The sequence below is a fragment of the Sciurus carolinensis genome, chromosome 2 (genome assembly GCF_902686445.1).
Source record: "Sciurus carolinensis chromosome 2, mSciCar1.2, whole genome shotgun sequence".
In the NCBI taxonomy this organism is placed as follows: Eukaryota; Metazoa; Chordata; class Mammalia; order Rodentia; family Sciuridae; genus Sciurus; species Sciurus carolinensis.
This window is the reverse complement of record NC_062214.1, coordinates 174,020,674-174,048,464: the sequence shown is the minus strand read 5'-3', so window position 1 is coordinate 174,048,464 and position 27,791 is coordinate 174,020,674. Positions and strand designations below refer to the sequence as shown.

The 27,791-nt window shown below is 39.6% G+C and overlaps 1 protein-coding gene across 19 annotated transcripts in view; it reads right to left on the bottom strand.

Moving 5' to 3' along the window:
* Ttll5 (tubulin tyrosine ligase like 5) overlaps window positions 1–27,791 on the bottom strand; it is a 266,244-nt gene that overhangs the window by 64,020 nt on the left and 174,433 nt on the right. For all 19 annotated transcript variants that reach the window (XR_007107155.1, XM_047540832.1, XM_047540831.1 and 16 more), the window contains one exon: window positions 7,190–7,385. Coding sequence is in view for 18 of the 19 variants with exons in the window: in XM_047540832.1 (XP_047396788.1) it covers window positions 7,190–7,385 (196 nt within the window). In the remaining variant the exon portion in view is untranslated. The remainder of the gene's footprint in view (window positions 1–7,189; window positions 7,386–27,791) is intronic.

Here is a 27,791-nt window from a genome sequence, read left to right as displayed (position 1 = left end):
CAGTCATTAAGTATTTTTCCTGTGGCTGCATCCATCTCAAATGGTTCTTGTATGTATGTACGTATGTACTTATGTTTTTTTCTTTTTACTGTTGCTTTTTTTAAAAAATAAATTTGCTTTTCCTTTTCCTTTTTTGGCTCTTCATGCTTTAAAGACATGTTTCATTATTTTACACAAAGCTATTGATTTGGGTCCTTCTTATGCCTACAGAGGAAAACAAACCACAGGTCACAGATTGAGGGAAGGGAGTGCAATCAGTCACTTGGTCCTATAACAAATGACATTTTAACAACAGATAACAAGTAAGATTGCTCCCCAGCAGCTGGCATGGGAACAGTTGCTTCTTTAGACAACCAAGCTGAGTTCTGGATTTTCACTGATTACACTGACCCTTTTTTTTATGTTTGTGAGAATGTTCGGTAGTGCAGCAGTCATAAAGCTGGAGTGGCTTAAGTGATTAGTGATAAACGTGTAAAACAAGGTGAAAAGAGTCAGCTCTGTCTAGGGGAGAGTGATAACCTAGAAAGGGCTCTAGAAGCCCTCTAACCTGGTTTCAATGTCATCTCTGCAATTGGGCAGTGGTGTGAACTCAGGGGCACAATTTGAGCATAGGTGTCCTCATCAGTAGGAGTTAACAGTGCGTTTGGCACACAGGACATGCCCACTGAAGTCCCAGATTTCAGAGGAACGTTATCTTAACAATGGCTTAGAAAACAACCTGCTGATAATCAGGGGACTTCTTTTGCTATCAGCTATGAATCAACATAACAAACTAATGCCTGAAGTGTCATAATACACTGGGATTCACATTTATATAGTATTGAAAAAGCAAGTCTAACATGAATTATACTGTCACCTGTGATATTCACATTTGTGGACACTTGCCCTATTCCCTGTTTGTCTTCTCAACAAAGCCTAACATAGAAATAAAATTATATAGTATTATCATGATTGATGATACTATTATAATATTATCATATTATATAATACTATTATATTAAAATACTATTAATAATAGTATTATCACTATTGATATTGATAAGGGTTGAAAGGACAAAGTCCTAACTGGAAAGGTAACATTCCACATAAGGCTCTGAATTGCTAAGCTGTAGGAACATATTTTAGGATCTTGTACGACTCATTAGCTCCTGACCATATTACTTAGTAATAAAAGTACAAGAGAGGTTTAATTATGAGCACTTCTAAGATTTTTGAACCCAGGAAACTTTCTTAAGATGTTTCTTTAATTAAGTATTTGAGGTAATTGAGATAATGTCTAGACCTAAGTTTATAGGCATTTAGTAAAACTTTTGAGATTGTGCATATGAATAGTAGGAGACTGGTTAAGACTCTTGAAAATAAATTTTCAAAGATAATTTCACAGGTGTCAATAAGTACTTGTTGAATTTATGAACGGCAATTTAAAATTTATGCAATAGTCCTCAATGACTACTATGTATTGAATGTCTTATGATCAGGAAGACAGGATACAGCCTAATAACCAAGAGCTCAGATGTGGAGGCTGACAAATCAAGTTCAAATCTGTTTATTAGTTATGTGACCCTGAGAAAGTTACATGAATGACTCTTCCCTTTTATCTGTAAACAGGGCTAATAAGAGGACAGCTGTAAAGATTCAGTGAAATGATACAAATAAAATGCTTGGTTTCATGATATCACATCTGGGGATTATAATCCTTATAACTCAGTTATCTGTTATCGTCTCCACATAGAGAGAAGGAAAATGAGGTTCAAAGAATGTCTAACAACCTTTCCCTGGTCATGGACTAGACATGGCCAAGATTTAAATCAAGAATTATCTGACTCCAAAGCCTGTCCAGAGTGCCTATGTTCAAAACAACTGAATGGAGTTTTATGAGTATTATTTCATGTATTTTCAATGTATTCTATTTAGGTAAGAAGAAAAAAAATGATTTGGCAAAATCAAATTAAATCATCCTAGAAAAATCAGTAATAATAATAATTAAAAGCTGGAAACTAAGCATTATGAGTTCCTGATAAAGGTTAGGAGAAAAAAAAAAAAAAAAAAAAAAAAAACAGGACAAAAGAACCAACCAGACAAACAATAGCAAAGAAGCAGGAGGTTATTGGCATTTGGGCCCACAGGTCCTGGGACTTCAGCATACGCATGTGTGCACAGGCACACACAAATTCCTCCCTTGCACGACCTTCTCCTCTGATACACCTCCTGCTCCTGTGCAGTGCCCAGTGGCTCCCATGCTCTTGCTGGTGCTTGGATAAAGCGCCTGCTGAGTTCCCCCTCCTTCCCCTCCTCTCCACAACCCAAACACACAGGGACCAATGGCTCAGAGAACAGTGTTCCTTCCTATAGGGGGTGCAGAAATATCTAGACACATGCAATGAACTTTTAGGAGCAAAATAACAGGACTTGGTTGGGTTTATATGGGAATCCCTTCCAGGTCTTTGAGGTTGTGCACGTACATACGCACCATTAGATGCTGCAGCATGCGGAAGGACCACTTGCAGGGAACGCTGACTGCTACCCCCTGCCCTGCCCTGCTTGTTAGAGGAGCAGTATCCTCCCTTAGCCTCACTGAATCTAGGCTGGTCCCCAAACCTGGGCATGGCAGGAAGGGAGAAGTAAAGAGCAGATGTGTGGAAGGATGAGCGAACTCGGGAGGCAGTCGTCTTCTACCTTGAGTCACCTTACTCATGTTGAAAATTAAGTCTACTAAAAACTGAAGGGCTTTGGAAAGAGAACGGAGCCACTGAAGAATTAGGATGTGTTTAAAAGCGCTCCTCTCCCCTCTCCCCTGCTGTTGTTCAAAGAGACTTCAGCAGTTTTGCCTTGGCCATCAAAATGTCCTAATTTTTTTTTTTTGCTTTCTGGGCTCTTTTTTGGGTCTGGATGAGGCAGAGAAGAGAGAGGGAGGGAAGGCAGGGGGGACTGGGTTGGGAGCACAAGTTTAACAAAGGATCACTTTAACAGAAACTACTGAGTAATCGCTCTGCCCCGCGCCAAGAATAACATCAGCTCAATGTCGGCAATTAGAATCAGGTCAGTCAGGCCTCACAGCCGGTGCAGCCCTCTCACAGACCCCAGCATGCAGAACTACTCATGCTGATGTCACTAGTAGTCACTGTTGCCCAAGCAGGTCCCCCAATTCAGCTGAAAGAAGAGTATTTTTGCCTTGTCCTTTGGGGCAGGAAGCCAGTATATAGAGGAAATGGGAAGCAGGGAGGCAAGCCAGAGAGGACACCAGCGGGTTGTATCGGTCAACAGCAGTCCCTTGTGGCCCTAGCTACCTCGAATTAATAATATGAACAACACCTAGATTAGAACAGTGCTGGGAACAACGTAAGTGCTTATGAAGTGCTGGCTATCACTAGTAAAACAGGGAGGAATCTGTCCTGCTATTTATCTCTTGCCCACCCTGAGACTTGAATCCTGGGAGCTGTGATTGCTGAGCAGAATGCACCCTGATAAGAATGAGTAAGGAGGTATTTTGATAATTTATTTATGAGGATACTGTGGTCGATGGGGTGAAAAAGACAGCAACAAAGTTCCTGTAAAAATTATTGCCTGATATTTTATAAAAGCAACATTAAGTTTTAACACATCCCATCTCTCTTCCAAAGGACAGAAAACAAATAACCAAGGGGAGAAAATTTAATCTGAAAATTTGATTTATTTTTTTTGCTATTGGGGATTTAACCCAGGGGCACTTAACCACTAGGCCACATTCCCAGCCCTTTTTATTTTGAGACAGGGTCTTGCTAAGCTGATTAGGGCCTTGCTAAGTTGCTGAGGCTGGCCTTGAACTTGCAATCATCCTGCCTCAGCTTCCTCAAGTAGCTGGGATTAGAGTTTTAACTAGCCCTTCAGGTAGATGTTGCTATAGACGAGGGGTCTGCAAAGCAGGGTCTGCAAGACAAATCCAGCCTGTTGTCTGTTTTGTAAATAAAGTTTTATTGGAAGACAGCCATATTCATTCATTGACCTACCGTGGATAGTTGTTTTCCCTCTGCCATGACAGAACTGAGTAGCTGCAATGGAGACCCTATGTCCTGCAAAGCCTAACATAATTTACTATCTGGTTATTTGCAGAAAAAGTCTGTGGACTCTACTTTGACTTAAAATGATGTTTTTCAAACTGCTGGAATTTCATCCATCAGGGCATAACAGCTCATAGTTTCAGTTCTGTCTTTTTTTCCTTTATCATGCTCTCCATCAAAAAGACTGGATCACACCCAATTTTCTTGTATCTGTCCTTAGATACCTCTGCCAATGGCTCAGCGTGACTTTCCTCTCACTTCCATGTCACAGGCTCAGTCTTCTTCAGGGGTGGATTCAGGTCATGATGAGTTCTACATTTCTGAGTAAACACAGGCTAGATAGAGATGAAGACCCAAACTCGCTCTGTGTGAATGGTTAGAGATGCCCATTTTCACACTCACAGCCTGAATCAGTGCCTTCTTGACATCGGCACAGCTGCATATCTAAGTGCTCTGGTTAGAGGGAGAAAAGGATAGAGAACCTTCTTTGCATATAATGGGAGAAAGGCCACATGATGTTTCCTCAAACATCTATTAGGAGATCACTATATGCAAGGTACTATGTATAAAAATAATGACTATATCATACCACACAATACCATTTCTTTCATATCCTCTTCCAAAAACCTGTTTCTTTTATAGATGAATGCTAGGTCAATTTGATTTTAATTCTGCCTACCAATCTCAAATGGGAAGTAAACCAAATTTTATAACCTATACTTAGGGAAAATGATTCCAAAGTGCAAAGAGTTTATTAGAGAAGTACTATCTCTATCTAAAGGATTAATTCAAGGACAGAAATACAGGACAGACTGAGAATGAAAACCATGCGTTAATTAACAATTTGGTGATAATTCTCAGTCGGGTCTAGCACTAAAACCAAAGGTATAAAAATCTGAAAGAGCTGTTTCTCCTGTGGAGTGATTCTAAATACCCTCTGAAATACAGCACTCTAAGTTACTAAATGTTCTTCATGTTAGATAGTTAATATCTTATTTGCTATTTTATTAGTTATAGACTCTTTATTTTATTAGTTATAGACTAAGCCCACAGAATTTAGTTTCTCTAGCTCTCTCAACAAACCTGAAACTTCACCCTTACTCATGCTTACCTAAACCAGTTGTGGTTTAGAAAAACAGGGAGAAGTTATAACAAAATGATGTTATATACATATATAAAATCATGATGAATGATTTTCTGTTCCTTCTCCAGGAGACACGAGATAACTCCCTTCTTGGGAGTTCTGCCTCCTCCCTAAGACAAATATTCTGACAGATTCTAAAAACCATATTTTCCATATACCTCATAATTCAGTGAAACTAAACCAGTGTAATCCTCAGTGAAAAAAATCCACACAAGAATAGCAGTACTCTAAATTTTCAAAGGAATGTGAGTTGCTGGAAGCTAATCAAAAGCAGGAGAGGGACTTAAAAGTGAAGCAGTTTCTCAAAGAGAAAATCAGCAAATCTGTCTCTCTTTCCCCAAAACTTCAATGTCCTGCAAACATCTCCTTTTATTAAAAAACAAAAACAAAAACAAAAAAAAAAACCTGTCCACCTTTTCAAGGTACTGAAGTGTAGCTTAAAAGGGACTACCTGTCTATATTCCCTGGCAACACATGAGAAAAGTAAGGTATACAGTGATGTCTCCACTATCCACCACCTGAGCAAGCTGGCATTCTCAAGGACTCAAAATGACAGGAAGCCTGGAGGTATAAAACACTTTAGGAAATTTATGCAGAGTTAAAAAAAATACCTAATACACATATTTATATCTGCAATTATGAAAATGCAAACAGGCTTACATGTATCTGCTGTCCCAAAGATTTTCTAAATGAGGAAATTTCTACATGACAAAGGATGATGTGATCAGAATGAGATGCTATATTCTATGCTTCCAGATTAAAAATGTCTGGGAATTTCTCCATTAAAAACAGTTTAAAGAACTATTTCACAAATGCTCGAATTTACCATTTCTTAATTATGATGTGTTAATTTCTAGAGTAAATACCAGAGATAAGGTGATCATGTGATGAACTATGTTAAAAAATAAAATAATCATATTTTATTCCGGGTAGTAGTTGAAAAGTAAAACTATAGGACATAATGATAATCATATTTTACTTAGAGGATGAGAGGATAAAAAACCTTGGGGAAACGCTGCCTTTATATTTGAATAAGTATTAGTTCAGCACTAACTCATGTATACCATGAACTGTATACATTTTTATAAAAAAGCAGCAAATAAGAGATCAAACTGAAAGAAGGTATTTTTTCATTAAAAAATAGGGAATATGGAAGCTTTAGAATCAGTATTAATTCAGTTCAGTATCTCTATTGTAGAACATGGTAAATGATTCTAATGATAATCCTGAATCACCAAGGCAAAGCTAACTCTTAGTGACCTGACCTTTTGTGAGGTCCTTCTTTCTCTAAGTAATTGGGGCCATCCTGATAGACTGGTGTGTCATACACAGCTCCTCTGACATATGCTCTGGTGTTTCTCTTATTTCACAGACAGTGGGCAGAGAATGAAGGTTTCACGCTGCCTAAGTTCCACAGTATGAGGATGCTTGCATGTAGGGTACTGTTAAAGCCTCACTGTTTAATAAAACATTGCCTAGCATGTGATAGGCACTCAACAAAACGTGTTGAATGAATAGCTGTCATTTACAGAAGGCTGGTAATCTAACATGTGACCACTTCCTATAGGAAGAACTTGCAAGTTATTTATTCCTTGATGGATCAATGAAGGATTCATATGTACATAGGTATACCAAGTCTATGGATGATAAGAAAGTACCTTTGGAAATAAAGATGCTCAACCTGCTTGCTTTTAGGTATTTTGGAAATAGACCCTCTGGGAAGTTACTGAACTAAGAGTATATAATGGAAAGGGTAAAGACTACAATAGGAATTTCTGTACATTCAAATGAAAGAAGCCTGTCAAGCATGGTTGCACATCACCTTCCTGGAAAGCCAATGTTAGGGTTCCAGAACAGTTCTGAGAGGAGACTCCCCACAAACCATCCAAGCCAGCTGCTGCTGGAAAACTTTTGGGATGTTAACCCTATACTGCCCATTCATGCAGGCTAACATTTTTTTTTTTTCCAACAGAAGGAAGAGCCCACGGAAAAGCTTATCTTGAATTACCTGGTGCCGGGCTCGACTCTGGTCCAGAAGCTGCCGGGACTGAAGTTTCTGTTGTTCAAGTTGCTGGAGAGCAAAATGGAGTTGGTAACTGCCCGCTGTGGGGTGGTACTTGTGCTGGGGAGCCACCCCTGTAGCCTTGCTATACGCGTTGTTCTCTACCTCGCCCTCCCAGGCAAAGCCACCTGTTTGGAGGCTCCTGAAGAGAAAAGAAAGCAGATTTCTTTGGTTGGGTGAACAATCCAATAGAAAACAGGGAAGTGTCTCAAGTATTTCTCCTTCACAGAATCAGATGCAGGTGGAATTACAAGTCTATTTGTGTGATAAATTATCTGACTCCTCCACTCAACCATGGCCCCACAAGGACAAGGACAGGGCTGCCCATGCTATTCTTAGCACTTGTTGCAAGGCCTGGCACACGAGCAGTGAACTCTATATATGTGCTGAATGCTAAACAATTCAAATAGTAATTTCGTTCCCCTGTGACTGCCACAGAACCTCCAAGAAGAGTCCAGAGAGCTTCAAATTCTTAATTTAAGGTAGAAACAGAGGTACACTCATCTCGGTTAACTTCAAAAGTAAAGAGGTAGACTGCACAGAATTCTCAATTTTTTAACCACCCATTAGTGAAGTATCCAAATTTATCTTAGAAGCTATTTACATCTGCGCTTGTGTACCCATCAAGAGAAAATGTAACTGAGTGAGAAGTCACTTTTTTCATCATTCCAAATTGACTGTAATGTGAACTCAGTATGGTCCCTATCCAGGCTGACATTCAGCCCATACACATGAGGAAGGCAAAGGACTGGTGGCCTCTGTGACTGGTCAGTACCTATACTACACCATTTAATACTCTGCCTCTCTTCCTTGCCCAAATTCTTTTTTTCCCCACTTGTTATTTTTAGATATACATGACAGTAAAGTGTATTTTGACATATTATACATGCATGGAGTATAACTTATTCTAATTAGGATCCCATTCTTGTGGCTGTACATGATTTGGAGTTTCACTGGTTCTTGCCCAAATTCTTAATTCCTAGATTCTGATGAACACATCTGTGTACATACGAGCAGATGTCTTCACAACTATACACAGTTAAATTTCCCCCTCAGTCTATTTCTGCAGGTAGAAAAGTCCCCATTGTACCACTTTACACCCATTAGGACAGCTATTATTAAGACCAGGACAAAACAAAAGAAAAACCAGAAAACAACAAGTGCTAGAGAGAATATGGAAAACTGGATCCTCTGTATACTGCTGGTGGAAATGTAAATTCGTACAGTCACCGTGGAAAAATTTTGGTGGTTCCTCAAAAAGGAACACAAGAGTCCCATATGATCCAGCAGTTTCATATCCCCAGCACCAAAAAAAAAAAAAAAAAAAAACTAAACTAAAATAAAATCATTGATTCAGTAATTCCACTTCTATATATATCCAAATGAATTTAAATCAAAACAGAGAACTGTACACCAATATTCAAAGCAGCATTAGTCACAGACTCAAAAAGTAAAAACAACTTAAATGTCCCTAACAGATGAATGGAAGAATAAAATGTACCATCTACATACACTGGGATATTACTTGGCTTTAAGGAAGGAGGGGCTGGGGTGTAGCTCAGTGGTGGAGCACCTACCCAGCCTGGGTTCAAGGAGGCCTGGGTTCAATCCCTAGCACAGCAAAAAAAAAAAAAAAAAAAAAAAAAAAAAAAAAAATGCTGGGAAAAAGATAGGAAATTCTGACACAGGTGACATGCCACAACGTGGACGAACCTTGAAGACACTGCACCAAGTGAAGAATTCAGCCGCAAAAGGACAAATACTATATGATTCTACCAATGTGACGAAGCTAGAAAAGTCAAACTGTAGAAATGAAGTAGGACGGTGGCTGCCAAGGGCAAGGGGACAGGGAGTTCTTGTTTAATAATACGGGGAGCTTCAGGTTGGGATAAAGAAAAACATCTGGAGATGGATGGAGGGCAGTGAAGGCCTAAGTGTGAAAGCAGCAAATGCCACTGAATCAGACACTTCAAATGGCTATAAAGAAAAACTTTGTTATACATCGTTTAATACACAGTGGTTTATTTATTTATTTAGTCCCTGCTTATTTTGACAACAGCCTTATCTGGCAGTCCTTGGACTCCTTACTACTTTTTGTTACTCTTCTTTGGATCCCCTTTATCTTTCTTCCTTCCTTCTTTCCTTCCTTCCTTCCTCCCTCCCTCCCTTCCTTCCCTCCCTCCCACCCCTCTCCCTTCCTCCCACCCCCCTCCCTTCCTCCCTCCTTTCTGTTTTTTTCTTTTTGGTATTGGGGATTAAACCCAGGGGCACTTTACCACTGAGCCATATCCCCAGACCTTTTAATTTTTTTTTCTTTAATTTTGAGACAGGGTCTCATTAAGTTGCTTAGGGCCTTGTTAAATTGCTGAGGCTGGCCTCAAACTTGCAATCCTCCTGCCTCAGTTTCCCAAGTGGTTGAGATTACAGGTGTGTGCCAACCATAACCAGGTTTGAACTTTCTTTGAACTACTCTCTCTCACATACACGTATATTTTCCCTTTTTGAGTTAGTGACCAGAAAACTATATAGATAAGAAACATTATAAAGACCCTCATAATGAACAACCTTAGACCAAATCTGGGCTTAGAGAAATAAGAATGTCTAAGTTGAGAGAAGTGTCTCCAATGATTTAAATTGTGTTATTGGGGCTTGGCATGCACAAGGCCCGGGGTTCAATCCCCAGCACCATTAAATACATAAATACATGAATAAATCATTCTTTTTCTTTCCTTCGGCCTTAATGATCGTTTCAATGGTGGAGGTCTATCAAAACTAGGGTGAGGTCATGCAGACCTCTCTGAGACCTGAGCTCAGAATCAGACTCCGAAGAATACTGTGGGGAGAGCAAGGCCTGTCTGCTGGGCCCAGGAGTCTGTGCTATTCTCTGCCTGTGACCTTATAACTTGGAAATTTCAGGTCTCTGCTTTGGTTTCCCAGTCTATGTCAAAGAGACTTCCAAATACCGAGGAAAGGGTGTGTCTGAGAAACGCGCTCTTCTCAAGTCCACGAATGAAAGGTTTATATAACGTAACCTCCGATGTGTCACATCCTCTGCTCAGGGAGGGGGTGCTCAGTCTGACTCCCACAGTTAGGTGTGCTGACTTATATACTATGGGTCAGTCTTCTTGGAGAACAGGACCCAACTGCTCAGAGTTGATTTGTTAATTTGGCATTTCATTTTCTGTGATACTCTGGAAATGTCTCAGTGTGCATGTTATAAGTCACCTTTCCTAAGGGGTTTCTGGAGGTATGAAAAACTGTGACCACTAATGGAATGCAAATAAGTGCCTAAGTATATTAATCAAATATAACATCACCAGTAGAGTGTTGAGTGGGAGTCAAATACAGTTAGGAAGGGAGGTGTCAGAGGAGCCTACTGCCTCTTTTCTCATTTCTGAGGGAAGCTAACTTAAAAGCAGATTCCATAGCAAAAAGCACTGTGTGAGCTGCAAGGGAAAAGAAGGCATGGACAATGGCACTAAGGCTTAAACCAAGAGAAGTGTCAAGGCAGGAGTGACCTGTCTACTGAACGAAGAAAGCACAAATGGAGGGGCAGGTGACAAGGCAGGACCTGCCTCGGCTGAGGGATCTTCACACTGCCATGCCAGTTAGGCTAGGGACCGCTCTGACTCTGAAACTAGACTGTAATACTATTTTTGATCACTGGACCAAAGATCAGAAAATTCATCAATAGTGGTTTTGCTTCCACTCCTGGCTTGCTGGTTATGGAAGCTGCTAGCCAGAGGCAGCAACACAGCCTCAGGGACTGGATGCTCGAGGAGGTATGCGAATTCATCTCACAGGGCAGCTAGATTGGTTTTATTTGGAAAAAAAAAAAAGTTTTAATAAGAAACATTCCCGGGGGCATTCGCTTCAGTACCTTCTTAGAACTGGCAGTCGGTAACTAGGTCCCCTTGTTTGGGGATGCTCACAGACAGGTTCTCAGGTATATGAACAAAGAAGGGGTCTATGGATGTACAGGGGGCAGGACAGTGGGCAAGAGAAGATCAAATAAGGGACTTCGGATAGGCAAAGTGTTCTTCCAACTGTACACACTGAACAGACTGGAACATCATAAACTTTTATAATGAAATCTGTTTTTAATCTCATCAGTAACATAAGCTTCATCTCCAAATCACAAAAGGAAGTTTCTCAAGCAAGTAGAGGCTTTTAGCAAAGAGGGAGGAATTTTTATAGTGCAACACTTGGTGGGGGTAAGGGATGCTTACCCCCACCATGTAATGTGGTAAGTGCCTAAGAAACTTGATTGTTTTTAATTTAAAAATTTTAAAGTTTAATTATTAATGCATAATAATTGTTCAAATTAATTAATGGGTTTCATCCTGACATTGCCATGTATGTGTACAATATGATTCAATTATAACCAGCTTCTCTACTGCCCCTTCCTTAAAAATTCCTCTTCTACTATCATGCTGTCTTTTCATTGTTAAGGTTACACCTATGAGAGAAAATATGTAATAGTTGTCTTTCTGGGTTTGGTTTGTTTAGTTTAATGTGATGATCTCCAGTTCCACCCATTTTCCTATAAATGATAAACTTCAGTTTTCTTTATGGCTGAACAGGACTCCATTGTGTATATATGTGGCATTTTCTTTATCCATTGATCTGTTGATGGGCATGTAGACTTACTCCACTACTTGGCTATTGTGAATATCGCCATGATAAATAAGGGTGTGTGGGTATCTCTTCTCTATGCCAGTTTGATTCCTTCTGTATGTACCCATAACTGGGATAGCTAGATCATACTGTAGTTCCACTTTTAGTTTTTTGAGGACCCTCCACAGTGTTTTCCATAGTGGCTGAACTAATTTAACATTCCCATCAATAGCATATAAGGGTTCCTTTTTGGCTGGCATTTTTTGTTTATTTTCTTGATAATAGCCATTCTGACTGATAGGAGATTGAATCTCAACGTGCCTTTTTTTTTTTTTTTTTTTCTTTGCAGTACTGGGGATTGAATCCAGTGGCACTCTACCACTTAGCTACATCTCTAGCCCTTTTATTTTTTGAGACAGAGCTTTGCTAAGTTACCCAGACTGGCCTTGAATTGCGGAGACCCTCCTGCTTCAGCCTCCCAAGTAACTGGGATTACAAGCATGTGCCATTGTGTGCTTCAAAGCAGTTTTGATTTGCATTTCCCTGAAGGCTAAAGATGTTGTGCATTCTCATATATTTACGGTGGCCATTTGTACTACTTCTTTTGAGAAGTGTCAGTTCAGTTCATTTGCCCACTTCTTAATTGGATTACTTTTCTTCTGGTGTTAACTTTTTTGATTCTTTATATGTCCTGGATATGAATGAATCCTCTGTCAGATGAATAGCTGGCTAAGATTTTTTTTCCATTTTGTAGAATGTCTCTTCACTCTCTTGACTGTTTCATTTGCTCTGAAGAAACTTTTTAGTTTGATGTAATCCTATTTGTCAATTCTTACTATTAATTCCTGAGTCATTAGAGTCCTACTCAGGAAATTGCTGCCTATACCAATATCTTGAAGTGCTTCCTTTGTTTGCTTCTAGTAGTTTCAAATCTTACATTATGGTCTTTGATCCACATTGAGTTGATTTTTATACAGGATGAGTCTAGAGATCTAGTTTCAGTCTTTTACAGGTAGATGTTCAGTTTTCCCAGCACCATCTATTGAAGCTTTCTCCAATGTATGTTTTTGGAACCTGTGTTGACAATCAGGTGGCTGCAGGTGGGTGGGTTTATTTCTAGGCCCCTGTTTCATTTAATTGGTCTACGTGTCTACTTTTATGCCAACACCATTCTGTTTTGTTACAATGGCTCTACAGTATATTCTGAAATCAGATTTTACAATGTTTCTAAGCATTCCTCTTTTTACTCAGTATTGCTTTGGCTATCTGGGGTTCCTTTTGTTTCCAAATGAAGTTTAGGATTGTTTTTTCCTAGTTCTGTGAGGAATGTCATTGGTATTCTGATGGGAACTGAGTGAACCTGCAGACTACTTTTGGTAATATGGGCAACTTAACAATATGAATTCTGCCCATCCATGAACATGGGAGGCCTTTCTATCTTCTGGTGTATTCTTCAATTTCTTACTTCAGTGTTTTATAATTTTCACTGTAGAATCTTTCACCTCCTTGGTTAAGTTTATTTTAGGAGCTTTTATTTGTTTGTTTGAATTCTCTGAGGCTACTGTGAAAGGGATTGTTTTCCTAGTTTCTTTCTCTGCAGGTTCACTATTGGTGTATAAGAAAGCTAGTGTTTTTGTACGTTGATTTGGTATCCTGCTATTTTGCTACATTTTTCATTTATAAGAACTTTTGGTGGATTTTTAGGGTTTTCTAGGTAGAGAACCATATCATCTACAAACAGGAATAATTTTACTTCTTCCTTTCCTATTTATATTTCTTTTTATTTATTTATTTCTTATTGTAAACAAATGGGTTACATCTTGTTTCTCTGTTTGTACATGAAGTACAGGGTAATGGTGTTTGATTCATTTATTTCTTTCTCTTGACTAACTGCTCTGGCTAAAGTCTCCAGAACTCTATTGAAAAAGAGCAGTAGAGGTAGACATCCTGGCTTCAGTCTTGATTTTAGAAAAAATGTTTCAGAAACCTGGTTGTTTTGAATTACAATGCAGTTGCTCGGGCACAAGTCTTGGTGACTTACACTGTGGTAGCACTACAATGACTGACACAGGAGGCTATGTGTACTAGAACTTGGGCTTTCCCTGATTTCTAGTGCCTGAGGGTTTTTTTGGTACCGAAGTTTAAACCCAGGGGTTCTTAACCACTGAGCCTCATCCCCAACCCTTTATATTTTTTGAGACAGTCTCACTAAATTGCTTAGGGCCTTGCTAAGTTGCTGAGGCTGACTTTGAACTTGTAATCCTCTTGCCTCAGCCTCCTGAGCTGTTGGGATTACAGATGTATGCTACTGTACCCAGTTAGTAACTGAGTTTACACATCTAAATGTTCCCTTCTATAGTATCTAATAGCTTTTATTTCTATCCAAAATTCATCCCATTTTCTTGAACCTAAATTCATTCTGTATTACTAGTAATACATTTTCTACTCCCACCAAAAATTTGAGATTCAATCATTTTATCTAAAATTTTATCACATCCCTTATCCAAAGTAGTTGGAACCAAAATGATTTTGGGCTTTTTATTTCTTTGAATGTTTCCATATTTGCATATCCATAATGAGACATTCTAGGGATGGAACCCAAGTTCAACATTTAAATTCATGTTTCATACATACTTCATACACATAACCCAAAGGTCATGTTATACAACAGTGCTATGTACTTGTGAGTTGACTATGACCTATCACATGAGGTGGGGTGCACAATTTTCCACTTGTGGCACCATGTCAGTGCTCAAAAGGTTTTAGGTTTGGAAGGATTTTGAATTTTCAGATTCAGGATATTCAACCTGCATTAGTATTTGCTCAACACTAAAATACAATATTGTATATATCTCTTATAAATAACTTCTAGTGGTTTTACATTATTTCTAGAACAAAATACAGAGAGCAAAAAGTAAGATGTGGGAGTACTCTGAATGTTTAACATCTGATTCAAAGTGAACTATGCCGTACTTCACCTTTAAAACATGTAGTATCTGGGCACAGTGCTACACACCTATAATCCTGGCTACTTGGGAGGCTGAGGCAGGAGGACTGTTTTGAGCCCAGGAGTTTGAGGCTAGCCTGGGCAAAGTCTCTTTTTGAGACTCTATCTCAAAAAGAAAAAAAAAAAAAATGTAGCTCATAGGCAATAATGTGGCATGTTTTCCTAAAGACTCTGAATAATATTCTCTTATTATAGCCTTATTCATTAAGTACTTCAACTATAGATGAAATGCTTCTCTCCACAACCACCCTTCCCGCTACACAAAACTCCAGCCAAGACACACTGAAGGGCTACACTTTTCCCTCTGGTTTAGTACCTTAATTAAAATATAGGGGTGAGTTCACATTTGTGTCCTAATCTTTTCATCTTTTTTTTTTTCTTTCTTTTCTTTTCTTCCTTCCTTCCTTTCTTTCTTTTTTTGATTCTAGGGATTGAACCCAGGGATACTTAATGCTAAATCACATCTCCAGTCCTTTTTATTTTTTATTTTGAGACAGGGTCTCACTAAGTTGCTTAGGGCCTTACTATGTTGCTAAGGCTAGCTTTGAACTTGTAATCCTCCTTCCCCAGCCTCCTGATTATCAATTTGAGGGAATATGGAGAGAAATCTGCAAAGTACAAAATCTCCTTAGCATGTGGCTGGACTTCCCATAAGGACAGGTTTTCATAAAGCTTCTAGAAGAAAATATGTGAGAATATCTTTGGAACCTTGGAGCTGGAAAAGATTTTGTAAACAGAACACAAAAAGTTCTACTCATCAAAGAAAAAACTAGGGCTGGGGAGATAGCTCAGTTGGTAGAGTGCCTGCCTCAGAAGCACAAGGCCCTGGTTCAATCCCCGCACTGCAGGGGGGAAAAAAGAAAGAAAGAAAGAAAGAAAGAGAAAACTGATAATCTGCACTTCACTGAAACTAAACATTCTGCGATGGGAGTGCAGCTCAGAGGTACAGCACTTACATGCCTGGGATGCACAAGGCCCTGGGCTGTATCCCTAGCATAAAACCAAGTCAAAAGGAATCAGATGGAAACAGTAACAACAGAAACATTTCTGCTCATTAAAAAATATCACTAAGAAAATGAATAAGCAGGCCATACCCTGGAGAAAAATATTTGTAATATATACATGTGACACAGAATTCCTATCGATATGTATAAAGAAGTCTTTGTTGTTAATTGTTGGTTTTAGTAATGACAATGCAGTTTAAAAACATGTACAAAATTTGAACAGACTTTTTACAAAAGAAAACAAATAAATGTCCAATAAGCACCTAAAAAGTTCTCAATAGCAATAGTCATCAGGGAAATGCAAACACCATTATGCATCTACTAAGAAGTCTAAAATCAAATGGATAGCAATACCAAATACTGGTGATCATGAGGAATGACTATAATAACTCTTATACATGACCGATAAGGGTATAAAATAATATAATTGTTTTAGAAAACTGTTTGTTATAATATTACTCCTAGGTAATTATCTAAAGAAGATGAAAACATGGCTACAAAAACAAAACAAAACAAAACAACTACAGTTGGCCCACACCTGTGATCCCAGCTACTCTGCAGGTGAGGCAGGAGGATTACATGTTCAAGGTCAACCTGGGTTACTTAACAAGACCCTATCTCAAACTAAGATTAAAAAAAAGAAGAAGAAGAATAAAAAGGGATGGGGATGTACCTGAGTGGTAAAGCATCCCCAAGTTCAATCCCCAGAATCAGGGGGAAAAGTTATACAAGAATTTTCATTGAATATGTATTCAGAATTGTGAACAATTGGAACCAATCCTAATGCCCATCATTAGACTAGATAAACAAACTGGCCTATTCACACAGCATAATACTACTCAAGGAAAAGGAATGAACTACTAATGTAAGCAACAAAATGACTGTCAGAAACATGTTGAATGAAAGAAGGCAGACACAAAAAAGTAAATACAGTATGATTCCCTTTATATGAAGTCCAAAGACTAGGCAAAAGGAACATATGGTGAGAGAAGTCAGAAGAGGATTATTGCAGGGAGGGGCAGTGTCGACTGAGAAGAGACACAGGGAGCTCTGAAGTGTGATGGACATGTTGGATGTGTGGTGTTAATGGTGTTATATGGACAAATAAAACTGTCAATGCATCAAATTGAACACTTAAAATATATGCATTTTAGTTTATGTTATTAAACTTCAATTTAAAAAGACAAATATGCAAGTTGTAACATTTTCATTTATCTTTCATTTAAACCTCACTTATTGTTTCCTGTTCTGTATATATGTTACTTCGCTTTCCTGATTTTAGCTATAACATTACCTTTGTGTACACTTTGCAATACTGGGATCCTACACCCAAGGAGTTGTTTCATTTCAGCACAATTGAACCCACATTTACTGGATACTATTCCGAGGTGCTCAGGGAATACCAAGGAGGTAAACACTTAGGACCTGCTCTCCATTAGCTCGCCGTCTGGAGGAGTAAAGTCAGGAACAAGAGGATTTGGGAATACATGGTGTCAACACAGGGGTTTAAAGCCTAGGAGCACAAGGGCTATGTGAAAGTCAAGGTGAACGCGCCTATATGATAATGATAGTGATGAAAATCACGTTGGTCTAAAGGATGAAACAACCTGGCCAGGTGTGCAGAAGTGAAGGGAACACAGGCAGAGTGATGACGATGTGAAGGAGCACTATGGATGAAAAGGAGGGAAGCTGGCTCTGAAACTGAACCTGAGGATATGACAGGGGAAGTCGGAAGCCAGCAGAGAGAGACTCCCATTCCAGGTAGTCAGAAAAGAGTGCAGCAGTCCTGATGCTCAAGTACAGTGGTAAGGTCACACAGTGTAGGCTCTGCGAGGAAGAAGCAAGGCTGCTTATAAAACGCACTCAATAAATGATTGAGAACCACTTTCCTTAGTGAAAGAATGAAAGTCAAATTGCATTTAGATATAAATCCAATAACAATAAAACCATATACTAACAGGTCTTAATTAATAAGGTAAATCACCAATTAACTGTAACTGTTAATTACTGTTGGTAACTGTTGACTGGGAACATGGATTTCTAGGCAAACAAAATTTGTGCCTTACATTATTTAAAAAGAATGAGTTAGACCTGCCAAGAGAGTTCATGCTCATGGTGATAGACGCTTTGGTTCTTAGAAAATTTGTGTGTTGGAATATCCTTTTAAAATGACCTCTAAAAATGCAGGTGTACTAAAGAAACTTTTTTTTTTTTTAACCTTTGACTCTCTCCTTGAGATAAGGTCATACTCTACCTTTTTCTGTATTGAATCTGTGGAGTTATATTGAAATTATTCTTCTGCAGGAAGAGTTAAAGTATTAAAAACACTGAAAAGCTCACAAATGATCTGGAAAAGCTATGTGAACTTGAACTTGATATATAATGTTAGGTCAAAAGCACAGACTTATATGCAATTATCAGTGCGAGCTGATCTTATTGCTTGACAACAGGATAAAAAGACTTTTAAAAACTTGAAATACTTTGCTTACTTGAGAGGATGAAAGGCTCTTGGGAAAGGATTAAAGAAATAATCCAAGAAAGGGGGTAGAGAGAGCGGGGAGAGAGAGAGAGCACGTGCACACACAAGCGAGAGCAAGTGAGCACAAATGTGTGAGTGTGATTTTGGTTGCTGGAAAAACATCAAAACCAAAGCCAGAGATGGTAAGTGAGAGAAATCTGGAGTAGTGGAGGCTTTGTGCCCTGGAGGCCACACCACAGGTTTTGAACTGGACCAAACCAGGCTGGGAGGCAGCATCTTAGTGACCTAGAGCTGGGATCAGGAACGAGACTGCCAAATTTGAATCCTGGTTGTACCAATTAAGAGCAACATATTTCACCTCTCTAGGCCTTGGTTTACTAATCTGTGAGATGGGAATGACAATCAATTCCACCTCTCACAGGCCTGGCCCAAGTATTAAATGTGAGAATCCTGTAAAGCATTTATACAATGCTGGCATGTGTAATAAATGTAAAGGACTATTATTAACATTCTTCCTATGGAAAGTGAATCCGAACCTTTGGGTGGGTGGGGGTGGAGTGAGGGCACTAAGGAACAGGGATGAGCAATTCTATTACTTCCTAGGAAGAAGAGGCAAAGAAGTATGTATAATCCCCTTACCAAATACTATGTCCATGTGAGATCACCAGGGTAATAAGTGAGGGGAGTAAAACTAATGGATGTGCATCAAGAGGGCAAAGTTCACTTGCCAGTCTCACGAACCAGGGACAGCTGTGGAATGGCAGCCCTGCAGGAGGGGACATCATGATGGAAGCCTGCTGCTACCAGTCAAGCCAACTGAAGAATAAACTTCAGGGTTCTGGCTCCTACAGGTAAGTGTCGGTTTACTAAAGATGTTGATCACCAGGGAGGAGCAACTACTGGGGCACTGGACTTGAGCACCGATGAATGAGAAGGATTGTCACACCCCCTCCTCTTTCTCCCCACCCCAAGCCTAAACTACCAGCAGTGGTCACACCCTCTTTCACATTTGCAAAATGAAAAACAAAAGTAATTTTTTAAGGAACAAAACCAATGTATTCTCAATGCCTTAAACCTTAGAAACACAAAAATATCTAGAACAAAAGTCATCTATGATCCAACAACTAAAGAAGCCTACTATAAACATTTGTCAATATTCTATTTATTTATTTTGATTCATTGTACACATATGAGGTACAACTGTTTTTTCTCTGGTTGTACATGAAGTAGAGTCGCACCATTTGTGTAATCATACATGTACACAGGATAATGATGTTTGTCTCATTGTTATTTTTCCTTCCCCCCACCCATATGTCAATATTCTGATGCATATAGCCTTCTTTTTTCCTCTAGTAATAGCTGCAAACGTTTTCCCACATCATAATATTGGGGTTTGACAGTTCTTATGCCATTGTTAATCTCTGTAACATTTACTAAACCCTTAAGCTAAACTCACAAGCCTTCTTCACACTTGAATTTTTGAACCCATGTGAAAGGTCATGTTCTTCCATAGATTCATCATGCTAGTCTTTAAATTACTGCAAACCTTGACATCATCCAAGGTTTATATTATTTCACCAAAATCTCACTTCTTGTCATCTGAAAACAGGATTTATGCCTCTTCTAGATACAGAAGTGTCCAACAAATTGTAGGCACCTAAATAAATATGAATGAAAAAATGAATTCATTGATAAAAATGGTGAACTAATGACAATGACAGGGACTTAATTCCCAAACTTACACTGATTCATGGTTTTGGTACAGATACCCATTTAGTTACCAAATATTCTTAATGATAGCATTATTCACTTTTCTCTCTTGTGCTCACAAGATTTTTTTATGCCTTGAGAAACTCAGTTACAGTCATTCTTTTTCAGTTCCCTGATCTTCTTTCACTAAAGTAATTCTACCATGAAGGCAAGTGAGATTAGTGCAGCGTGACTTATTTTTTTTCATTAATCAATGCTGTGTTTAAGTGATTCCCTTCTCCTTCTCTAAGGGCTGCCAAACCACTGGTTTGCTAATCTATTAGATTTGGGCCTGAAATTGACATCTCAATGATATATTCTGCATCTAATTTATCTCCAGCTCCTTCCTTCCTTTCCCAGTATATGAGCTCCTGCTTTGCACATTAAATAATCCCTGAATCACTATCACAAACACTAGAAACATAAATCAAGAATTAGCAACCATAGAAACTGCTCTTCTTTGGACACAGCAATTCAACAGAGAAAATAAGAAAGCTCAACTCTTGGTGAGTTTCAATTACCTTGATGAATTAAGAGGTTGGGACAGGACAACGATGTGGTCTGAAAACTAAAAACCTAAATAAGGAAAACATCGTACGTCAAATGGCACTTGAAAAATCGATCTGTCCCCTATTGTTTACTACACATCTTAGTACAAAAGCTGAAGGCAGAAGCAGAATGACAAATTAAAACAAGGTGACTCAAAATCAATAAAGGCAAAGAAAAAAAAAATCAGAAGATATTAAGAACATGAGCAGGAACCAAGTAAGATTTGGATTTGAAACTTAGACTTACAAGCAATTGTGAAGGAAAAATTCTACTTATTCATTTAATAAACAGATAAAAAAAGAAAAAGAAGCAGTAGTGTGGATGAAAAGATGACTGGGGGGCTATTTTGACTAACTGTATTTTGATTTTACTAAATAACTGTGTGACAAGGTCATAAATTTGGGAAGAACACACTGAGGTATGTCAAAAAGCTAGGATCTGATATGCCTGTCCTTTAAGAGTACAGTGAGATCCCAGCCAGCTGGGCTTGACAGTAGATACAGAATTTGAACCAGACTTATGCTGTCTCCACACCCCTACCACTCCATGATTGATGGAATGGTCCCCAGGAGGAGGAAATAAGGACAAAGTTGGATTTCTTAGTACATCTGGCAGAGACTCTGGGAGCTAGCTTTATGGAACACAAAGCTGGATATAAAACCAAACCTCTCCAAAGGTTAAGTTCACAGCACTGTTCTAGAAGGCAATTTTGGATCCTGGGAGACAGTCAGTTATGTAGATAGAGACTCTTGGTCTTTATCTATTCGTTTTCTGGATCTGAAAAAACAGACTGATCCTTAGCCTTATGAACGAGAAATGTCTTTGATCCAGCTCTTTATTTTGGCATAACCAGCATACCACATGAAGCCTGAAAAATGTAGCTGTGAACTAAAAAAGAAGTGAGCAAAGAGTGACCTTTAAGAAAGCCAAAGGAGAACTCCCTGACACCAGTTCATTCAACAACGAAGGCCGAGTCCAGCTCCGGAGGACTTTTCTCAAATGAAGGGAAAAGTCCGATGCCTTGGGACAATAATGGAGGCACACACAAGCGCAGCTGGCCCCTGTAAAACTGGACGGCCATCACCTTGCTTTCACAGCCTGCAGAGGCAAGCCAGGAAAAGCTTTTAGAGTGAAAGTTAATGTGCAGATTGTCCAGGGCAGTTGACGTGCCAGTTTCCAAGAACATCCGCACCGAGTCGTAGCTGGGTTCAAACCCAGTGCACACAAACAGCCTGCAAAGTGTCACGATTTAGAATTCCTGCCCCGTCACAGCAGCGGGGCTCCCTTCATTTCTCCCCTTTTCCCCAGGAAGCAAAACAGCAGGCAACTTGGCACAGTCAAGTCCACAGCTTTTCTGGCTCTGGTAACCCGCCTCTGCCCCCTTCCTTCAACCAGCCAAGGGAAATGAGAGACAACTCCAAAAACTCCACCCTTCTTCTTCTTTTTTTTTTTTTTTAAAACCTTTCCACCTGTGCTTTTTCTTTCTTTATAACTAAAGATGTTTTTATAACATAGGGACAATACGGGAAAAAAATCACAAAAATGGAGATTTTAGAAAAAAGTTGTATTGCCAAAGTAGGGAAAATAAAACGTTTATACTGGTCAAGCCTTTTTCTTAGGATAGTACAGATATAAACTGCTGTTAGGGCCCACTTCCAGGCCACCTTCACATATGACGATGCAAACAACCCTTCCCTATACTAGAAAGTGGCCTCTTACTCAAGTCCACGGCTTAGTTACAATGGCACATGCTTCTGCTAGGCCAAGAGACAAGTATACTGAAATTTTCTCAAGATGAACTAGAAGGGCCAGTTCAAGGTTACGGCTGGCATGAAATGGAGGATAGGATCAGACTGTGAAAACACACCATCCTGCTCCTCAGGGCTGGCACTGAACACCACATCACTGCCAGTCCCAGGAGAGGCAGCAGGGCAGGGGACAGTGTAAGTGTGGTCCTTGGACCACCACCAGCAGCAGCAGCACCCTGGAACTTGTTGAAAAATGAGAACTGAGTCTCTCTCCATGCTGCTCTGTGGTTGGGCCCAGCAAGCTCATCAGATGATTCTGATACCCCAGGAGAATCACTGGCAGGGTGGCACCACCGCAGACTCTGCCTCCACATTGCCGACTGTGAATCCTGAGTGCCATTCACCAACTGTGTCATCCTGGGAAAGTTATTTCATCTCATCTGGGCTTAGTTCCTTCATCTGTAAAATGGATGATAATAATTTTTCCCTCGAAGAGTATCTGTGAGCACAAAATCAGCTAATACATGTCAAAGTCTTAGAATCCTTGCTGGCAAGAGAACAAATTAGCTAATAAATGAGTTGGGAGCATAAAGCAATTAGTTACTATTATTTGGTTATTTTTAAGGTTTAATGGGACATAACACAAATTTCTCAAAACTGGTATAGATTCATATATACCAGTAAACTGTGCCCTCTTGGTATACAGGCAAAATCGTCTTTGGTATGAATATGATAAAAATAGAAATAGAGAATTTGCATTTTAGGGATTGAATTAAATATACATCTGTAACTGTAAAGCCAAAAATTCAGACATTACACTTGCTGATGAAGAAATGTATGATTCATCTGTATGTCTGTCTTGTGGCCTAATTTGCCACGCATCAAGTCCATAAATGATCTGGAGGCTAACAGGGACATCTTTTATTACCTATTCCTTTTCATGAAAAAATGGTTTTCATCTAAAATGTGACAGTTAGTAAACCAAATACAGTTACTAACCTAGAACTGAGATGACAGATGACAGTTAAGAGACATAATGACAAACACCTGTATGACCAGGCTATTGTAAGGAGCCAGAACAATCCAAGTTTCCAACCCCTAGAGTCAACAGAGCTCCACTGTATACCCATCATCTCAAATGGCCATCCTGATTAGCCTGACCTGCCGGGTTGAATCTATGAGAGAAAGTTATATCCAGGGTCAGCGCACAACGCAAGGAGAAACTTAATCCGAGCTGTAAATACAAGACAGATTTATGGTTAGGTTTTTCAGACTACCGATGTTTTCTGCCCCCACACAAAGCCTTCTGTGACACTGGTACTTATGAATGTGAACAACAGCACAAATCCACAGACTATGATGAAGACATTCGTGAGGTTGAATGATATTGCTCAGCTACTACATTTTCCTTCACTTTGGTCTATAGAAACATTGTTTCTCTTTCCACCAGGGCTGGTTTCAGAAATATTTCCATCTCCCTTCGAACATCATCCATGCACAGGTCCTGGAGGCCACTGTGAAGACAGACTAGCACTGATTCTCCTCCCTAATAGAGGAGGGACATTGAAAACCAGGAGGCTTCACATCAGAAACAGCCAGCCTCAAGTTCCTGCACCGTCACTCACCTGCTGAGTGACCATGACAAATGGCGACCTCTCTGATGATGTAATCACTCACACAGGGGCAGAACACTGTCCACGTTACAGCCATGTTTCCAGGAATAATAGGATAAATCGCACAAAGCACAGAATCTGGGTGCTCCATAGAGGTTAGTTTCTTTTCCCTTGCCTTCCTTTTGTTCCTCTCTTTAATGAAGAACCTGATCTTATAATTTCAAAATTAGGGAAATACTTATGAATGAATATCAGGTGGTAGGGCACTTTATTTTTTATTCAAAAAAAATCTTAATATATATTTTTTTGTTGGCAATGGAACTTTATTTTAATTATTTATATACAGTGCTGAGAATCGAACCCAGGGCCTTGCATGTGTTAGGCAAGTGCTCTACCACTGAGCCACAACCCCAGCCCGGCACTTTAAACAATATAAAAATTTAAAAACATGTGGACTCTGAAAATCTTTAAGTACAAAAACTGTAAAGAAGACGAAAAAATGCTACCCATGGGGCCATCTGCAACCATGGTACTTTACCACACTGTTTCAGTCTTGTCCCAGTATGTGGCGATTACATCCTTTGGCTTTTATCATTTAATAATAATGCCAACATATAATGGATATATTTCATTTATGTGTTTATAAGATGTGTGCACATTTTTTTAAATGAAGGATAAAAACTCCCACCACTCTCTAAATTCTGTCTGCCACTGTACTGGGAACAGGACGCTAGCTTTAGTTTTAGAGAGCAAGAGGAAGGGAACAACTTCCTAGGGAGGAAAATCAAGGAAGGCTTCGAAGCAGAAGAACATTTTACCTGGGTCTCAAAAGATGATTGGCATTTGTCAACTAGAAAGAAGTCCCAGGCAGAAGGAAAAGCATCTAGAAGAGCAGGGAACAACAGGAAAGCCAATGTGGCCAAATGGAGGGGGCACAGATGCTGTCGTTGAAGCTGGTAAGACAGAGCTCAAACACATTCTGAAATAGTAATGTCACAAAACTATTTTGGCCAAAACTGCCATTTAAGCTACGCACAGCACAGTAGCTTCAACTGGAATGCCCAACACTCATGATGAAGTTTCCAGTTAAAAGGATTAGAACTGTAAAGGTTTGGGGAACACAAAGGGCATGAGTGAGTGGGTGCGGGGTGGTGTCCAAGCGTGGAGGCAGCCAGGTCTCACCACCACCATTAATGCGAGGGCTTTCTAACGTCTGGTTCCAAGGTGAGCTCTTAAGATGCCTCATCTTTGTTCACCTCCAGAGCAACCTGCTGAGACAGGTATCATTATTCCATTTCAGATGAGAAAACTGAGGCCTAGGCTAAATAATTTCTGCAAGTTCACATACGAATTAAGCGAAAGAACTGCTTTTAAATCTAAGTCTGAAAAATGATAAATTATACTCCATTTATGATCTATCAAAATGCATAAATGCATTTTACTGTCATGCACAACTAATTAGAACATATAACAAATTAATTAAAAAAAAAACCCTAAGTCTGTATGCTTCCACAGTAACAATGAACAGAAAAATTAGAAGCTAAAACAGCCCCTGTAAAAGACTTTCTAACAAACTACTCTTGCTATAGGCCTTTATTTTAGAATACTAAAATCATTCAAAGATCTACACAAATATATCCAACTGATATTTATAAAGTTCCAAAACCAACAGAAAGGAGGAACAACAACCTTTTTAAGACATTCGTTTGTTAACAAATGGTGTTGGAAAAATTGCACGCCCCTCAGCACAAGATGAACCTCAACCTAAATCTCATACCACATATAAAAAATTAACTCCGAATGGTTCAAATGGTTCATAGACTTAAATGTAGAACACAAAACCACAAAATCAACTCAAAGATGACTTTTAAAAACATTACAGACCTAAGATGTTTCAGATTTAGCTGTATGTAATATGAGGATCCTGATACAGAAGGGTAGATGCTAGGCACTGTGTTAAATGTTTTTCTTGCTTTAATCTCAATAAAGGCTTTAACAAGCCAGGCAGTGACACATGCTTGTGATCCCAGCACATGGTTGGGAGGCTGAGGCAGGAAAATCGCATGTTCAAGGCCAGCCTGGACAACTTAGAGAGACTAAAACTAAAACTAACTAAACTAAAAAACAAAAAGGGCTGGAGATGTTAGAGCGACCCTGAATCCAATCTCCAGTACTTCAATAAAAACAAAACAAAAAAAAACAACCTTTAATCTTGCTAGAAGGTAAAGACAAATGAGCCAACTGGGTCATACAGAGGTAATGCAGTCTGCACAACTGACCACAGTCTGAGCATAACAGGCTCTGCAGTAGTCTGCTCTATTGCTACCATTGTTCTACGTTTGATGTCTGTCCCTCTGAAATGGGAAATATTTGACATGCACAAAAATAATCTTTTCTTTCCAGTACAAGATGAACTTTGAAAGCCATGTGGACAAAGTTTGAATCTAGATGGAAATGAAGAGCCAGTCGACCCAGGAGTTTCATTTAATACTCTCTCCTTGGATGGATGGATAGACCAAGAGGCAGACAACTATTCTTTACATGGAAGTCACAGGGCCAGGCAAAGCCCTTCAGCTCTGAACAGCCTTAACATCTCTGTTCCAGTGGCAAGAAAGGACAACCAAGAGAAACTAAGGCCCCAAACTTCAACTAAGGGAACACACTCCCCACCAGCATCAAAGAGCACCTCAGACTGGAGGGCTTTCAAATAATGGGATTATTACCAATGGAAAAAGACTGCCTGCCCGCCTGTCACACGAGGGTCCTCATCTCCTTTTGAGTTTCCCTGAAGACAGCAAGATGAGGAGATACCATCATGCTACCAAGGTAAGCTACTGCCAAGCAGGGGACTTGCTGTTCATAGGAGAGATTCAGGTGCACACAGAGGGATCTTAGCAGGCAGGTGCTTTTCTCTTCAGCCTTGGCCTTGGCCTGCTGCCTTCTACCCACATGGCACAAGGGCCACAGAACATGTCCATGCACCAGGACTTCTTCCCAGCAGCCACCACCTCTGAAGCTCAACTGAAGGAGCATCCAGGCAGGGAAGGGTTAAGGTGTGTCCTGGCTGCTGGCTCTCCATTATTATCACTTTGAAAAGCCGCAGCGTTTACAGGAAGAGTGTGAGAACGCCATGGCGTGCCCGGCCAACATTTGGTTCCCATTACTGTGAATAATCTCTTTCCTCCCTTCTCCCCAACCCCCACCTTTCTCTACTTTTTCCACATTTTATATTAAAAGTACATCAAACAGTTTTCTTCCTTTTTAATATTTTCCTTAAGCTTCTTTCACTCAGTTTTCTGGGTTCCATGACTCTTCTGGTTATTCATTACTGAGGGAGGGAGGAGGTGAAATTGGCAAAAAACAGAACCAGGAAAGAAAAGCACCTAAGAAGTGCAGGGGAAAGAAGATGCAGACTCGGGGATGCTGTCTAGCTTTAATGACATAAGAACAGGCTCCAGAGAACCCTCTACCCTCCTGGCTTCCCGGACCTCTCTCAGCTGTCTTCCTGTCCCAAACAAAACACCCTTAAGGTAACATATCTGAAGATAGGTTCTCCTCCCGTTGTCAGTAAAAATGGGAAGGAACTTATATAAAAAGAACAAGCAACAGTCCAGTGGAATAGCTGGAAGGATCAATGGTGGGCCATGCAGGCCAGGGCAGGGAAAGGATGTGCTTCTGTACTCCAGGTTAGAGGGGCTACTGGCCAGCCTCTCTGGAGGCCAAACTGACAGTATCTATAAAGATTCAAAGGGAACATGTTATCTGATCCAAATAAGTCCACT